At 44.6% G+C, this 18797-nt stretch overlaps 1 protein-coding gene across 1 annotated transcript in view; it reads left to right on the top strand.

The window, feature by feature from the left end:
- Positions 1-18797, top strand: part of LOC147685426 (partitioning defective 3 homolog) — a 532416-nt gene that overhangs the window by 241182 nt on the left and 272437 nt on the right. Inside the window, exon 4 of the mRNA XM_086939787.1 lies at positions 16287-16361. Within this exon, the coding sequence (XP_086795913.1) occupies positions 16287-16361 (75 nt within the window). The remainder of the gene's footprint in view (positions 1-16286; positions 16362-18797) is intronic.

Below are 18797 nucleotides of genomic sequence, written 5' to 3'. Positions count from 1 at the left end.
TGCAGCAAGGGTATGAGTAGCAGAGCAGAATTCTTCCACGACTTGTGGTCGAGTTGCATCTCTACTAAAAGACAAATCAGAGCTGATGATTTTTTCATATATCCTATCTACTTTAGTAGTAAAGAACTGAGAGATTTCATCACACAATTGCTGTGATGCTAGCTCAGAGCTCTCGCAAGACCCTTGGAGCATTACCAGCAGCTGCGAGTTGAGACGCAATGTAATTCTTGCGCGTCGCTCGAATTGCTTTATGATATATAGTGAGGGCCTTCCAATACCGGTTCTTGTCATCATCCAAATGGGAAGATCTCCATGTCTTTTCAAATTTTCTGGTGACTTGTTTCAAGGACCTTAAGTGTTCCGAGAACCATACTTCCTGCTTGTGTGCCGGACGTGGTTTGAACACTTTTAAGGGGGCAATAATATCTACTACAGTAGTGATTGCTCCTTCAAATTTAGTCAGAGCCACCTCAATGCCCTCCATAGGAGTAATGGTGGGTTCAACAAACCTCTCATTGAAATATTCACAAGTCATTTTATGCCATTGTCTCCTTTTAATAGGCAGAGCCACTGGACATGAGGGTGATATGCAAATATTAGGGATATAGAATTCCACAATAAAATGATCAGTCCAGTTAACCTGAGTCGGAGGTAGGCAGGTAATCATGGGGGAGTTGGACAAAATTAGGTCCAAGGTATGTCCTGCCTGATGCGTTGGACCACTATTCGCCTCTCTTAGGCCCAGTAAAGACAGACCGGTCAATAAAGACTGCACCTCTTTACACTTCTTTAGTTCACTGTGAACATTGAAATCCCCAAGAAGCTGGAAGTCACTGTCTGCATTGACATACGGGGCCAGCGCCTCCACTAGCGAGATGGAAAAATTGGCACATGGCCCCGGAGGGCGATATACCAATGCCCCTTTCCGGCTGACCTTGGATGAGATGTCAATTTTAAAGATCAGTAGTTCCATTTCTGGGGTACAATATTCGTCTAAAACAGAAATGTCTATTTCCTGTTTATGAACAATAGCTATCCCTCCCCCTATCTTGATGGGGCGATCTAGTCTAACTATTTTATAGCCATTCGGGATGCCCAAGGTGATGACAGGGACCGAGTGGGGTTTCATCCATGTTTCTGTTAGAAAACATAGGTCCGGTTCTACAGATAATATTAGTTCCCATACCTCAGTAAAGTGCTTTGGCAACGATCGAATATTGCAAAGCAAATTCTTACAACCCAGTAGCATATTAACTTTAATTCAAAAGGTGCTTTATTCGAGTATTACTCATAAAAGCAAGACAAACAAACATATAATTAAAAAACCAATTAAATTTACATACTCAATCAAACAAGCACATGCACATTTTAACAATTTAAAAACAATGCACATTTTAAAAAAAATTAAAAACAATGACACGTCATATGTACTGGTGCAAAAATCATTACCGTCGGAAAAAAGAGACCAGAGGGGTGATATTCATAATAACAATGTAAATATCCCCAGAAAATCATTACATTAAAAGAGAATTCATTACATTAAAAATCAACGTTCAAACCAATGACACATTGTATAAACAGAGAATAGACAAAAGTCTAGCAGTCTCCGGTCAACTAAAAAATTTACAGAGAATAAACATTAGTTTAGCAGTCTCTGGCTATTTACTAAGCAGTTACGGAGAATAGACAAATGTCTAGCAGTCTCTGATCGACTTGATGGCAGTATTTAACTTACCAACAGTCTCTGCCTTAAAACCCACGCCCATCCCAGGTACTTTGCAATTGCAATATTGATCCATTCTTCAGTAGTAGATTTTACTATGCGCAGTGCCACCATACTACTTTTTGTACCTAAATTCCTACACATAGGAGCCAACCAGGCTTGCCTTGGGGCAGAATATACTGGGCAACAAAACAGGAAATGACCTAGGGTTTCTTTTCCTACCCCACAGGCTGGACATAGTACTACCCCCCCTGATTTCCATTTAGCTGTTAAGTTACGGAGGGGGAGCGAACCTACCCTCATTTGAAATAACAATTTCCTGTCCAGGGGGTTCATTATGTAGTCCCAATACTTTTCATAAATGGGGAACATTTTAGCTTCTAGGTAGCCAGTGGTCATGGTCCCGCTGTTGGTATTAAGCAAGCTCCTATTAGCAACGTGTTCCCAGAATATGTCTTTTAAAACAGTCTTAGAGGGAAATAGAGCCCCAGCAGGATCTGTCCATAAGGCATGTAGTCCTAAATTAAATAGTGCAATCTTTAGTGTTTTAAACCATCTGATTTTATTGTAATGGTCAGCTTTGATGACATCAGAGAACCCTTCCGCGTAATGAGAGAGCTCTGGTGTTGTCCAAAGTCTACGCCAGAATAATATCGGGCGCAGTTTGGCCTTTTCCGTAAGTTCTCTTCTACCTAACTCGTAACGCAGGGGCAATAATGGGCTACTCTGTGGGGTACCCGTCAACGACCTCAGAAATTTATTTTCAGATAGTTGGAGTTCGTGGAGGTTTTCGTACCCCCATAACTCCGCACCATACAAAGCAGACCCAATTGCTTTTGCCTCATATATTATCAGGGGCGGTTTAATAGGTTTTGTCATTGACTTTCTATGCTCCTTAATTATAGTGCCAGATAGCTGCTTGTGCCTTAATGTAGCAATATTAAGGTGTTGCTGCCACTTATTGTCATTGGAGATCAGGATCCCCAAATAGGTGAAGGATTTTACAACTTCAAGAATGCGGCCACTCATGGTAATATTTGATTTAAAATTTCTATGTGGGTTAAATGCCATGAGTTTTGTCTTGGACGCATTCACCTCAAGACCGTGGTCGATACAGAACTCATCAAATATTGCCAATGCTTTTTGTAAACCACTGGGGGTTTTTGATAAAATTAAAGTGTCATCGGCGAACATTAAAATGGGGACTTTCTCCCCAGCGAGAGAAGGGGCATCCACGGCCCGAGATTGCATGCGGGAAACGACCCCATTAATAAAAACGGTAAACAAGGTGGGGGCCATTGAACATCCTTGCCGAACCCCGCGCTCAACAGGAAATTCGGCAGTGTCGTTCCCATATCCTCCCCATCGTATTTTGGCATAGTTGCCCTCATGCAGTCGCATAATTAAAATCAACAGATCCCCAGGGACCCCTAGTGTCTCAAGCACTTCCCACAGTTTCGCCCTCGGTACCAGGTCGAAGGCAGCCCGCAGATCAACAAATGCTGCATACAGGCTGCCTCCGCCTAGCACCACGGTCTTCCACTGTATCAGTTGGAAACGGAAGACTTGATCCACAGTGCTGGTTGCCCTGCGAAATCCGGCCTGAAAGGGGGATAAAATGTTGTGTTCATCAACCCAATCGAGCAACCTATTAACAATTACTCGTCCCACTATTTTCTGGATGGTGTCTATTAAACTAATGGGGCGATAGTTACCGGGCTGTGCCCGATCTCCTTTCTTGTATATAGGGATGATTACAGCACCCCTCCAGGTCACTGGAATATCAGCCCCCCTGGTAATCAAATTTATCAACAGATAGATATATTTGCACCATCTATCAGTGTCATTCAGGAAAACGTCTGCCGGCACCCCGTCAATACCAGGAGCCCGCCCACTTCGAACAGTTTTTAAGGCAGTGACTATTTCATTCTTAGTGAAGAGGTCATCCTCAGTTGGTAAACAGTGCATGCACCTTCTATCCACTGCCTGATCTCTAGAAGCATACTGTTCGCTAAAAAACTTAACCCAAGCATCCTGGGGGACATTATTAGTGCTTGCTTCTTCTATCCTGCAGTGTCCCCATTTGACTATATGCCAAAATAACCTGGAGTCCTTACGATCACTTGCATTTTTTAGATTGTTCCAGTGTGCCTCATCCCAATCTTTTTTCGCTGTTGCTATACACTGTTTGTAATGCTTCCTGGCAGATCTAATTGCCTCAAAATTCTTGTTTTTAATAGCATCACCCAAGGAGGTTCTTGCCATCCTACATTCATGATTGTACCATCGTGCTGGTCTGTGGGCATGGATCTTTTTATTTGCCGGTTTCAGAAAATGGCCTTTGATTTCATTAAAGAGAACTTCATGGACCTTGGTGACAGTATTTTTACTAGGAAGAAGCCCAGTTTCACCCTCAAGGGCCCTGATAGCCTTATCCGTTGCCATGCTTATTTTTTCCAGAACCAGCTGATCTGTTTTAACACTAGTCCACCTCAGCCTGCGTAAATCATTTGTAGGTACAATCAGCGGGGGTAAGGGGTCAATAGAAGTACTAGGGGCAATTACATCAGACAGCCACCATTTATGGAGAACGCAAAGAGGATTGTGGTCACTCTCAAGCCTTTCCTTAACCTCCATATCAATAATGGATGACCATAGGGTCATACTGTCAGAAGGTACCTGAAGATTCCGGCTCCGCTGGAGTATCAGACCCAAGGTGATGCTAACTCCCAATTCCCCTTCACCACTGTGCCGGATTTCTCTTGCTACAGTGATAACAGGGAAAGGGGAAGTGGATAACAAACAGAGAGACTGCTTACACAAATATCTTCTCCCGCTCAAGGAATGGTGTAGGTTATTCTGCAAAACATAAGGACAACATTACTAAGTTCTGACTTCTCTATACTCTAGTTCCCTAATACTCTCTCCTAGGAACCTAACCTCAATTACCTGTGTGTGTGTAAGCTTTAGCTGCTCTCTATAGGTCTTTATTTTCTCAGCTGTGTTGATGATGGTAGAAGCACTGACCAAATTGCACAGGAGAAGTTGAAGGTAGTAGAACTGACCAGTTGCACAGGAGAAGTTGATGGTACACAAGAATATATATATATATATATTTTTATTTACATGAAGATACAGTCTTTGAGTAATGAAGTTCCTGATTATCGCCAAACGCTCAAATGGGTTAGTTCCAAAGAGGTCAATGATAGTCTATAGCAGTCAGCTATTGTGCTAGTCTTCAAATAAGGCTCAATGAACTCTGTGAATCAGCCACAGTGAATACAGTTCAGGAATTAAATATATTGGTTCGAGCTCACCGACTTGAAGCTGCTTGCCGTTTCAGAAAGCTCTCCGAGAAACGGGTCACTGGAGTTCACTCAGCGCTCGAGGAACAGCTGTCAGGAAGATGAATGAGCCGCTCCAGCCGACCCGGTATGTGGAAACGAAGATCTTGGAATGGAGGAGAAGGGGCGGAGGGCTAGAAGCTAGGCAGAGGGAAAAGGAGAAGCCTTGATAATGTCCGAGAGGCTTGAGAGTAATAAATGGGAATTAACTGGTGCAGCTGGAAAAAAGCCGCCGGGCTCTATGAAATTCCTCAGGAAGGTGAAAGGACAATTGGAAAAACCAAACCTGACAGAAACTAACTCACTATGGCTAATAATACTAACTATGAGAGAGCGCGAAAGAAATACGTTCGCCTCTCGGGAAAATACCGTTGAAGTGCGCCGTTTATCGAACGCTCGCGCTCCAAGTCAAAGAGACCGCGTTCAAAGAAAAACACTAGAACGCTAACTGGCCCCACGACACTGGCAACACGGAAGTGACTGCTCCAAGGCAAAACGATAATTCGCCACTAGCAGTGTCCAGTTGAGGGAAGGGGGTGAGTACTTAATGATGGAGGAAACCTGCGAAGAACTGCCTACCATGGGTCCAATCCTGACAGTACCCCCCACCAAAACCCCCTTCCTAGGCTTGTGTGGATAAGTCTTGTGGAACTCCCTAACTAATCTGGTGGCGTGAACATTAGAGCTGGGTTCCCAAGATTGTTCTTCAGGACCAAAACCTTTCCAATCCACTAAATAGAAAAGTTGTCCCTTCCTGATCTTAGAGTCTAGTATTCTCTTTACTTCATATTCCTCCACTGAATCTATCTGTACTGGAGCGGGTGGAAGAACCTTACGAAGATTTGGTGGATTTTTTCGAATCAAAGATACATGGAATGTTGGATGAATTTTCAATGTTTTTGGCAAATGGAGTCTCACACTAACAGGATTTATCATTCTGTCCACCGAATAGGGTCCCACAAACCTAGGTTGAAACTTCCGATTTCCCCGCAAGCGCATATGGCGCGTGGAAACCCAAACCTGCTCCCCAGGCAGATAAACTGGATTAGCCTTGCGACCCTTATCTGCTTGCTGCTTAAAAGCTGCCTTAGCCTTGACCAAGTTTGCAGTTGCTGACTGCAGGGCAATCTGTAACTTATGGATAACTTCTTCAGCAGCTGGAACATCCCCTACAACTCTGCCCACCAACATATTGGGATGTCTACCTGAATTCAAGAAGAAAGGAGAAAACCCAGTGGCGGTATGCACCGAGTTATTATAGGCAAATTCTGCTGGAGCTAGTAAAGATGGCCAATCTCCTTCCTGATACAGCAGATACAGACGCAAGTACTGTTCTAAATCTTGATTTACTCTCTCAGTCTGTCCATCGATCTCGGGATGATAACCAGTGGATAAACGAGAATCCACCCCCAGACCTCTTAGGAAGGATCTCCAAAATCGGGACACAAACTGGGACCCCCTATCTGAAATCACTACTTTCGGAATTCCATGCAATTTGACTATGTGTTGAACAAACAGGATGGCCAAATCAGTGGCATTAGGAAGACCCTTGAGAGGAATGAAATGACTCATTTTAGAAAATTGGTCTACCACCACCCAAATGACTGACATCCCTTGGCTAGATGGTAACTCAACAATAAAGTCCATGGAGACTGTGTGCCAAGGATAAGGTGGTACTGGTAAAGGCATTAAAAGACCTTGTGGGGATTGCCTGAGACTTTTCCCTTTCAAACAAAGTTCACAAGTGGCAACATACTGTCGAACCTGAGCTTCCATACCTGGCCAAAGAAAATTTCGCTTTATCAGCTCCAACGTCTTCAAAACTCCCTTGTGGCCCGCCAAAGGCTGATCATGGAACCTTCGAATGGTCTCCTCTTGTAGTTTCTCTCCGGGGACAAACATTTTCCCTTGAAAATAAGGTTTCCCATCTTCCACTAGCCGATCTGGACCCTTATTCTCCCAATTCGAGTAATCATCTTTTTTGAATTCCAAGACGATCTTCTCTTCCAACTCGTCCTCTACAGTGACTGCCACGATCTTTTCAGCGGGGATGAGGAATTTCTCCATTTTTTCCTCTGAATTCTCTCCCACATTTAGTCGAGAGAGGGCATCAGCCTTTCCATTGGTTATACCTGGCTTGTACGTGAGAACAAAATCATAATCAGCAAAGAATAAAGACCATCGAAGCTGCCTCGGGGTCAAGGTTCGCGCGGATTTAAGGAACTGCAAATTCCTATGGTCTGTAAACACAGTTACCACATGCCTGGCTCCCAACAAATAATGTCGCCACTCAAGAAACGCCACCTTTACTGCCAGCAACTCCTTGTCGGCTATAGCATAGTTTATTTCAGCTGCAGTAAGTTTTCGAGAGTAAAAGGCGACCGGATGAAGTTGCCCCGTCTTCTTATGGCGTTGAGACAAAACTCCCCCAATGGCCAGATTGGAGGCGTCTGCCTCTACAAAAAATGGTTCCAACGGATCCGGGTGTTGCAAGATGGGTGCCGAGACAAAGGATTCTTTGAGGAATTGAAAAGCGCCTTCCGCCTCGGTTCCCCATAAAAACTTTTTGTTCTTCCGCAATAAACGAGTAATGGGGCTCACTTTTTATGAAAAATTCTGGATGAATCGCCGATAAAAATTGGCGAACCCTAAAAAACTCTGGATTTCTTTCACAGAACTTGGAGCTGGCCAATCTCGAATCGCCTTGAGTTTGGATTCATCCATGGAAACTCCCTCTGGGGAGAGTATGTACCCCAAAAACTCCACCTTGGTTGCATGAAACACACATTTCTCCAATTTCACAAAGAGTTGATTCTCCAACAGACACTCCAAAATGGTACGAACATGCTGGATATGTTCCTCAGTGTTCTTGGAAAAAATAAGAATATCGTCAATATAAACCACTGCGAAGCGATCCAGAAATTCACGAAGTATGTCGTTCACAAAATGTTGAAATGCCGCTGGCGCATTGCACAACCCAAAGGGCATGACCTGGTATTCGAAAAGCCCATAACGAGTTCTGAAAGCCGTTTTCCACTCGTCTCCTTCTGCCATCCGGACCAAATGGTAAGCCCCCCTCAAATCCAATTTAGTGTAGATCTGGGCCTCCTTCACCTGATCCAAAAGTTCTGAGATAAGCGGCAACGGGTATCGATTCTTCCGGGTCACCAAATTCAAGGCCCGATAGTCTATACAAGTGCTCAGGCTTTTGTCTTTCTTCGGAATAAAGAAAAGAGGAGAGGAAACTGGGGATTGAGAGGGCCTAATGAATCCGTTAGCCAAATTTTCGTCAAGGTATTCTTTCAAATGCAGATTTTCAGATTCCGAAAGAGCATATATGCGACTACAGGGGAGCGAGGCTCCTGGTTCCAACTCAATTTTGCTGTCATATTCCCGATGGGGAGGAAGTCTCTGCGCCCCTCGCTCATCAAAAACGGATTTTAAATCTTGATACTGTGCAGGAATTTCGGGGAGTTCCACCAAGCAGATTACTTGTGGTTGATTTGCCAAACAGTAAGTTTCACTCGACTCCGTCTTCACTGTATGGGAATGGAAACAGTGTTCCAGACAGAAATCGGAGGTCAAATCTACAGTTCTCCTTGTCCAGTCAATCTTCGGATTATGCTCTGTTAACCAAGGCAGACCCAAAATCAGTTGGAACTGAGGAGCATCAATTAAACTGAATCGAAGATAACTCTTATGTTCTCCAGGTCCAATCACTGAGATGGTTTCTGTATCAAAGGCTATCGGACCGGAAGATAAAGGGGTTCCATCCACAGCACGCACTGGCTCCGGCTTGTCCTTCCTAACAAAGTTAATGCCCAACCTTTTTGCAAACAGAATATCGCAAAAGTTTCCGGTAGCTCCAGAATCAATCATGATTGCTACATTTGCACTTTGTTCTTTTCCAAAAATTATTTGACAAGATAGGATGAGATGAGGTGCCGAAAACTGCATGGTGTTTGACAATGACTGAATTAAAGGAGTTGTCTTAGATTCGGCTTCCACCAGGGCAACCCCGTCTACTGGTGAAGCTTGTCTTTTACCCATGTCGATGTCTTAGGTCTGCGTGGACACTCCTTGACGAAATGCCCAGAACCTCCACAGTACATACATAACTTGCCTTGTCTTCTCTTTTCCCGTTCCTCAGTACTAAGCGGACCCCGGACTGTTCCAATTTGCATTGGTTCCTCTACCGTGACTCCCTCCTTGGGCTTAACACTCTCAGGTCGCATGCGATCAAATCTTGGAGGAAAGGTTCGAGTTTCCTTTCGCCGCTCCTGACGCCTCTCAGATTGCCTCTGGTCAATTTGGAGTACTAAGTCTATTAGTTCAGAGACGTCGGTGGGTCTCTTGGGAATCTGGGAGAGTCCATCCTTAAGTTCGTCACGTAGACCTCTGTAGAAAATTGCTGCTCTTTTTTCTGTAGGCCAGTTAGTCTCCACAATAAGCTTGTTGTACTGCGCTAAATATGCCACCAACTCACGATTTCCTTGCTTTAAATCCAGTAGCTCATTGTCTGTGGTTTGAGAGATTGCCCTTCGATCAAATATTCGTAAGAATTCTGTCTTGAATGCCTGAAAATTGTACAACACTGGATCATTAGTAGACACCAAAGGCAATGACCAAGAAGCGGCATCTCCACTCAGGTACGACAGCATGAACGCCACTTTGGATTGATCTTCTTTGAAAATTATTGGTTTACAGAGATAGTGCAAAGAACACTGAGTGACAAAAACCTGTGCCTTATTTGGGTCACCCAGAAATCTTTCGGGAGGGGCTAGTGGACTAGTGGGAGACATGGCATGCACTACCTGTGTGGAAAACTCACTAGTGGCTGACGAAGGGTTAAAGGTTTGTGACTTCGGACCCCCAAAATCAGGACTTGGACTAGTAGTGAGTTCATTTATCTTTTGACGAAGAAAACTAGTCTCCTGATTAGATTTCCTAACCTCCTCTCTAGTTTCTATCAACTGCTTTTGTAAATCTTCTAAAATGGATCCCAAGGCTTTGAGGTCAAGTCCTTCGGCCATGACACCCAAGCGGAAAATTCATCTGGCACTTCAATCTGTCAGAAGGTACCTGAAGATTCCGGCTCCGCTGGAGTATCAGACCCAAGGTGATGCTAACTCCCAATTCCCCTTCACCACTGTGCCGGATTTCTCTTGCTACAGTGATAACAGGGAAAGGGGAAGTGGATAACAAACAGAGAGACTGCTTACACAAATATCTTCTCCCGCTCAAGGAATGCTGTAGGTTATTCTGCAAAACATAAGGACAACATTACTAAGTTCTGACTTCTCTATACTCTAGTTCCCTAATACTCTCTCCTAGGAACCTAACCTCAATTACCTGTGTGTGTGTAAGCTTTAGCTGCTCTCTATAGGTCTTTATTTTCTCAGCTGTGTAGATGATGGTAGAAGAACTGACCAAATTGCACAGGAGAAGTTGAAGGTAGTAGAACTGACCAGTTGCACAGGAGAAGTTGATGGTACACAAGAATATATATATATATATATATTTTTATTTACATGAAGATACAGTCTTTGAGTAATGAAGTTCCTGATTATCGCCAAACGCTCAAATGGGTTAGTTCCAAAGAGGTCAATGATAGTCTATAGCAGTCAGCTATTGTGCTAGTCTTCAAATAAGGCTCAATGAACTCTGTGAATCAGCCACAGTGAATACAGTTCAGGAATTAAATATATTGGTTCGAGCTCACCGACTTGAAGCTGCTTGCCGTTTCAGAAAGCTCTCCGAGAAACGGGTCACTGGAGTTCACTCAGCGCTCGAGGAACAGCTGTCAGGAAGATGAATGAGCCGCTCCAGCCGACCCGGTATGTGGAAACGAAGATCTTGGAATGGAGGAGAAGGGGCGGAGGGCTGGAAGCTAGGCAGAGGGAAAAGGAGAAGCCTTGATAATGTCCGAGAGGCTTGAGAGTAATAAATGGGAATTAACTGGTGCAGCCGGAAAAAAGCCGCCGGGTTCTATGAAATTCCTCAGGAAGGTGAAAGGACAATTGGAAAAACCAAACCTGACAGAAACTAACTCACTATGGCTAATAATACTAACTATGAGAGAGCGCGAAAGAAATACGTTCGCCTCTCGGGAAAATACCGTTGAAGTGCGCCGTTTATCGAACGCTCGCGCTCCAAGTCAAAGAGACCGCGTTCAAAGAAAAACACTAGAACGCTAACTGGCCCCACGACACTGGCAACAGGGAAGTGACTGCTCCAAGGCGAAACAATAATTCGCCACTAGCAGTGTCCAGTTGAGGGAAGGGGGTGAGTACTTAATGATGGAGGAAACCTGCGAAGAACTGCCTACCATGGGTCCAATCCTGACACATACTGCATATAACATAGTCGATACGACTCTTAGATCTTCCATTATCAAAAGTCATGGCTGATACTCTGTCTGACTTAGTACGACCATTCAGGGCCCTTAACCCGTATTCAAGGCACATAGCATTCAGGCTTAGGATATCCTCGGTCCAGCGAGTTATTGGGGTTAAGTTAAGTGCAGGGATTTCCCAAATCTTGTCTTCCTCCGCACCTAAAAAAGCCTCACCGGTATCAAGAGGTTCAAAAGTACGGTTTAGGTCTCCTGCCAATATGATGTTATTCCCAGAAGAGTGAATATCTAGGTAACTGTACAGAGACGATAAAACCGCTGATTTACCAGCATTTCCCCCTCTAGCATATAAATTATAGATGTCAATGGAGGTGGAAGAGTCCCTCTCGAGTCTAATGAGCTGGATATCTTTGTGATTTAGCTCTAGATTTTTTACTAAGATCTTCAGGGACTGACGGACCCATATAGTGAGACCTCCCATTGGTCTCCCTTTGGGACCTTTGATAGCCGGTACATAATAATTCAAATACCCCAAAGCAAAAACAGGATCACAGGCCCATGTTTCTTGAAAAATGCAGACGTCATACTTGCTAACGAATTCAAACCATTCTCCACAGTCCATCTTGGAACATAGCCCTGCTACATTCCAAGATAGAAGGTTCCCAAAGGCATGCTCCACACATATTTCAGAACTGTGATCAGGCCCATTCAAATTTACATCCACATTAACATTGTCTTCTACTATTGTATATGTTAATCCTACTGAAACATCTGGATTACATAACTCGTTTAGTGAGCCCATAACTCGATTGTGCCCCCCTGTTGCACACATGGCTGGGGGTATTTGCAGCTGAGGCATACAATTAGTTATTTGTCAATCGCAAGCATCTAGATTGGAAAGAGCAGAAAATCTGTTTTCCAAACCTAGACTCAACTCAACGGAACCAAAATTCTTACTACCCCTTTTGGTTACAACGTTCCATTTTGTTCTTAAGGTACTTGGATTGGGGCCTCTGCCTTTCCGAGGGTAAAAGAAGTCAAGAGTCAATGGTACAATAGAAGTAGATCGTCTCTGTGGTGGAAAAATGTTAGGCAGTATGTTTGGTAATACATCAGGGTCAGAGAGATTAAGCACAACGCAATCACCCTTGAACTTTTTTTCCCTGTTCCCAATCCACTCCACTCTTCTTGCATTTACCAGTTCCTCGGCCAGTTGCTGTTTCCCCCATGGAGATATGGCCATGTTGTTGGTTAACCAAGATAGAGATTTGTTTAGAAGCGATGTTGTTGTTTCAACTTCACCGGAAGCCAGAGGGGGCACGTTTGCTAGTACAAGAACTAATGGCGAGGCTTCCACCACCAGCTCAAATGACCCTTTCGAGGTATTAGGTTCACCAATAAAATGGGCGGAGGGTGCAACACCAGAGCTATTTTCCGGTAGGTTTATCAGAGGAGCCACTGGGGGGTTTGGGGCAACAGTGGGTGGCAATTTAATTGCTAGAATGTCATTAACCAAAGGTTGTACATTGGACGTGATGACTTCAGGGAGTTTCCCCACTTCACCCAGAGTTTTACCAAGGAGACCTTCCAATTTAGTCACCTCAGCGGATAACTTATCAATTTTGCTTATCAAAGGTTTAACTATCCCTTTGATTTTTATGTCCATCAGAGTGCAAAATTTCTGAAATTGAATATTAGAGAAGGTCACATATGTTTCCCCCAAAGAATCATCCTCCTCCTCATCAGAGATTTTCCTTGGTGGTGTTGCAGTTTTATTTTTAGCTGACCTTAACCCCGGCCGTTTTTGTATAGCTTTTCTTTTAGCCCCTGTAACCCTCGGTGCTGGAATTGGAACAGTGGAATGGGTAATGGGCTCACAGATCATAGGGCTCAAAGTCACTACATCATTATCGCTATTGTCTTCAGTGCTGGCCACTGTGCCACTGGGTTGAATGATAACAGTGTCCTGTGCGGAAGCATGTGCTGCTCCAGAGAGGCTGGTGTTTATCAGGTCAAAAGAGTCCTCTGTCTCTTTGTCTACTAATGGGGATTGTGTAGATGAGTCCAAACCCAATGAGGACCTTCTATCGCTATTGATTTTCGCCACTACCTGGACTAAGTAGTTCTCCATGGTATTGGTTGCAGGTGTTAACTTTTTACCAGGCATACCAGGCATGTGTGCAGATGGCTTTGATTCAATAACAAGACGTAAAGCTTGAATGATTAAATAACGTTTTACCTGGCAGTCGATGGATTAGCAGGTCAATGATCGTCTGTTGGCCTGTAGGTGTTTGGGCAGAGTTCCTGGCCCAACCCAACCTTGTCCGACCTCGGACGGCCTCAGACGGCCCGCCCTTTGCCCGGGCTTCGCCCGGGCGTCCCGCTCGCGTCCCTCGTAGCTGGCCCTTCGGCGCTATTGTGCGCCTCCCCTGGCGCCCTCGCGGTGTCACTACGCGCGCCGCCGCGTAGGCTGCCGGGAATCGTAGTCCCGGAGCGGCGGCGCGACCAGACTGCAGAGAAAGTGACTCTCGGCGGTGGCGGCGTGGGCTGAGTGTCCTGGCGAGCTGCGGCGTGATGCAGGTAAGGTTTTCGGTTTCCCAAGGCTCCGCCGGCCCTTCGGCGCTTTTGTGCGCCTCCCCTGGCGCCCTCGCGGTGTCACTACGCGCGCCGCCGCGTAGGCTGCCGGGAATCGTATTCCCGGAGCGGCGGCGCGACCAGACTGCAGAGAAAGTGACTCTCGGCGGTGGCGGTGGCGGCGTGGGCTGAGTGTCCTGGCGAGCTGCGGCGTGATGCAGGTAAGGTTTTCGGTTTCCCAAGGCTCCGCCGGCCCTTCGGCGCTTTTGTGCGCCTCCCCTGGCGCCCTCGCGGTGTCACTACGCGTGCCGCCGCGTAGGCTGCCGGGAATCGTAGTCCCGGAGCGGCGGCGCGACCAGACTGCAGAGAAAGTGACTCTCGGCGGTGGCGGCGTGGGCTGAGTGTCCTGGCGAGCTGCGGCGTGATGCAGGTAAGGTTTTCGGTTTCCCCACCCCTCTTGTTGATACCTGATGAAAATCAGCAATATCATCAGATTGGGCCAGGAACTGAGTCTGACAATGGCGGCAGGAGAAAGGGACCTCCGGATAAGAGCCCGCCACCCTTGTGCAGCCCAACTGGAGAGGAGTTCGCACGCCTAAGAGTACTTGTGGGGAGTAACTCACCCGTATAATGCAATTACAACCTTGGTCAGCAGATGTAAGTGCCATGGGCCCTGGTCCCATCCAGTCGCGGACGGGCGCAGACGGGCTTGTCTTTGGCTTGTCTTAGGCACGTCCTTAGGCGCTCCCCTGCGCACGACTGCTGCTCCCACAGAGTGACGAGGGGGCTAAATAACCCTTCCTGTTGGAGAGCTAAAGCGCTAACCGCTCGTGTCAGCGGAATTGTCTGGCTCTTCCTGTCCCGCCCTCCGCTCAACGGTACTAGCTACCGAGTCGGACCGGGGCGGGCAGGCTGGAAGATCGAGTGCAGACTTCCCAGAGTTCGAATATGACCCAGATGCCCCTAGTAGCCCCGGGAATGAGCGTGAATAAACAATGAAGTAAGTGACTTTAAAATTAGCAATCAATTTTAAAATTCAGCAGGTATTAAAATTTCAGGTTACAACAACCAAAACACTTCAGTGCAAAGTCTTGCGCTCTAAATGTGCTTATTGGTGCCAAGCGGGTCGGGGGACACTCTGCCACCCTCCTCCCTTACCGCGATCAGCCGGCAGCTCCTCGTTGCCTAAATAGCCCTTCCTGTTGGAGAGCTAGAGGGCTAACTGCTCGTGTCAGCGGAAGTGTCCGGCTCTTCCTGTCCCGCCCTCCTCTCAACGGTACTAGCTACCGAGTTGGATCGGTGCGGGCACCTATGTGTCCACCTATCACTCCACTCCTTCATGAACCATCCTTTTACCAATCCATATTTTCATCCTTATGCCCTTTCTATCATCCATTCTTTCACCCTTGCATCCACCTTTCATTTGTTCTTCCATTCACCCTTCCTTCCTTTCAGTCTTCCTTCCCTTGACACTTCCTTCTGCTCACCATTTGTTTCATGCACCCTTCCTTACTCTTTCATTCTTTCTTTCTCCATTTTTCTCTCATAGATTACATTCTTACCATTACTTTCTTAACTTTCTGTCTCATATGGTTCTTTCTTCTCTCCCACCATTGCTTTTTCTTTGAACTCTGTCTCTCTCTGTCTTTTTCACCATTTTCATAATTTCTTCTTCTCTGTAATATAGTGAACAGTAGACCAAGTGTCAGAAAGGAATAAAAACACAGGATGGCCTTGTTTTTCTTACTTTCCGTGCCATAGTATTCCCTTAAGTGCCCTTTATGAGCCTTTTGTCTACAGACCTGCAGATAGAAGAGGCCCATAAACGGTAACCAGTTTTTTAGTGAGACCCAGTGTAAGTGACTCATTAATGTGTGTCAGTGTCCAGGTGTCAGCCACTCTGCGGCATGGCCCTGAAGACCGTAACTTCCCCCTAGTGCTCAGTGCCAGTAACATTCCACTCATAGATGCAGCCTCAGTGACTTCACTTCTTTGACTCAGTCAGTGACTTCATCTTTAGTGCACCACATTTGATGACTTCTAGCCAGTGCCCCGGTAACAGTGAGTGCAGGCAGTACCCTAGCTTCAGTGACTCCACCCAATGCCTCAGTGACTGTGACTTCATATCAGTGTCATACTGTCAGGGACTCAACAACAGTGTACCTGTGTCAAAACCTCAAAGTTGACGCCCCACTTTCAATAACTAAACCTCAGCAATGGCAGAGTTAGTGACTCAGAAGTGATTGCCCAGTAACAGTTACATACCTGCTTGTTTTCTCCATCTCCACAGGGCTGTGGATATCCTGCGAGCTGCCTCTGCCACCAGTCACATGCGCCTTCTCATTGCTCGGGACGATGATGCCAGGTGAGAGCGCTTACGCCTTTAATGGGTTGGGCACTGGTGGGTGAGCATCTGTAAAGGGCTGGTGTTGTATCCCTTTAACTAACGGTCGGAATTGGAATGCCTAGCGATGTTATGTTCTGTCTCCATGGTGCAGCTGTTGTCCCATCGCGAATCCTGCTTGATGACTCGACCGCACTACGGCTTCACCGGAGTGCTTCTAACTTCTTGGGTTTACCCTTGTACTTCGAATTTCAATAAACTTCTCTTCAACCAACTCCACGCTTCATACTAATGTTGTTAGAAATACAACTTTATTTTGGTGACGAGGATGGCTAAAAAAGGTGCAACATTGTAGGATAGGGTAACCTAGATAAAATGGACATCATGCTCAGACCAAGAAGTGATACTCCCATAATTTTAGGAGATATGCCCTTTTCTTCAGTTGATGTTTGTACAAATAGTAATTCACATGAATTGGATGCACTTCTTAATAGGTACAAAGAAGTTTTTGCTGACCTGTTAAGCATAAAGTTAGGATTTAACGACTTAGTGTTAGGAAGGATTTAAAAGATCTTTTGGATTGTTTATGCAAGGACAACATTATCAAACCTACTGATTCTTCGGATTGGTTTTTGGCTGTTGTTTTAGCACAAAAAAATAGTAGAAATTTGTGTCTGTGTGCAGACTTACGCTGATTGAACAGAAATATCTTTGTGGACTGTCATCCTTTGCCACTTATTCAAGAAATGTTAAAGGCAATCGGAAGGGTTACTCATTGTTTGCTTATTGACCTTAAGTCAGCGTATCACCAGGTTGCTCTGTCAGAAAGGTCACAAGATTTAACAACATTGATCACTCCCTTTGGCGCTTTCAAGTACATGAGGCTGCCTTTTGGATTAGCTTCCACAGCTAGCGTATTTCAGTAACTGATGGATTTATTATTTGGAAGCTTCAAAGGGGTGCAAGCCTTTGAAGATGACATCTTGATTTTCGGAAATGGTATTGATGAAGATATCACTACTTTGGAACAGGTTTAAAAATTTTACATGATAAAAGTATGACAGTATCTAAAGAAAAATTTTGTTTTCTTGTGAAAGAATTAGAGTGTTTGGGTAATTCCATTACCTGTGAAGGTATCAAACCAAAGAAAAACTTAATTGATGCTATTGTCAATGCTCCAGCACCAGTGGAAAAGGATTCTCTGAGGTCTTTTTTAGGACTCAGTGAAAATTATGCACGTTTTGTGCATGGTGATGCTCTATGTGTTGAGCCCCTGAGATGTTTAATCTGTAAAAGTGAAACATTTATTTGGAAGCAATGTCATGAAGATGCTTTTATTAATGTTAAGGACAGGATCAAAAATGCGCCCGCTTTGCAACCATTTTCAGGTGGTTTAAAATGTACTGTCACTGTGGATGCAAGTTCTGTTGAGGTAGAAGCTGTTCTTACTCAGTCACAGAAAGGGAAAGAATGTACCATTGCTTTTATTTCACAAACTTTGAGTAAAGCTAAATCTAATTACAGCATGATTGAAAGGGAAGCCCTTGATTCTACAAGGGCGGTCAAGAAATTCAAGATTTATCTGTAGGGTAATTCTTTTGATTTGTTGACGGATCACACGCCTTTAGTTTTCTTAATAAGGGGAAATGGTACAGCTTTGGCTTCTTCTAGAATAGACACGCTCATCTAAAAAAATGCAGGAATACAATTTCGAGATTAAAAACATATATTTGGTGGAGCAAATTTTAGAGCAGATTGTTCTTCTCGCTTACCTCTAAAAGAGAGCACAGATGATACTGAGTATTCTGATGATGAATGTGTTGTTTCACCAATTGATGCATCAGAGTGCACTGTTGGGGTAATTTCTGAGAAATATTGGGTTCAACATTATGATACGGATGAAGATCTCAACAAGGTCATAAGATACATTACCAATGGTTGGCCACCAGTTAGAAACTTAGAAAAGTGTTTGGTACCTTGTCAGCAGGTTTCTTCTGAATTAAGTGTTGAGAATAATGTAATCACTAGACATGGTTTGTTTGTTCCACCATTTAAATCAATTGAACCTTTGATCAAAGCTGCTCATGTTGGTCATCCAGGTATGTCTGGCACTGAGAAATTGCTACGTAAGTTTTTTTATTGGCCTGGTATTGACGCTTGTGTTGAGCAATATATGAATAGATGCCCTGAGTTCTTATTATCTGATAAGCATTGGAAAACTAGCAAAGTTCCAACCTGTGTTAATAATTTGCCTAATGAACCTTGGGAAAAATTAGCAATAGATTTTTTAGGACCTTATAATGTTCTTTGCTTTTTTTAAATTTTTTTATTTTATTGAGACCAGACATTAAACAACACAAATTCCTACAGCAGAATATTTATAATGTTCTTTGCAATGAAATTAAATATCTTATTGTTCTCACTGACTACCACTCTAAATGGGTTACGTATGATTTT

The sequence above is a fragment of the Lissotriton vulgaris genome, chromosome 10 (genome assembly GCF_964263255.1).
Source record: "Lissotriton vulgaris chromosome 10, aLisVul1.2, whole genome shotgun sequence".
NCBI classification, from domain to species: Eukaryota; Metazoa; Chordata; class Amphibia; order Caudata; family Salamandridae; genus Lissotriton; species Lissotriton vulgaris.
Note: the sequence above shows the minus strand (reverse complement) of the source record. Positions and strands in the feature narration are given on the sequence as shown.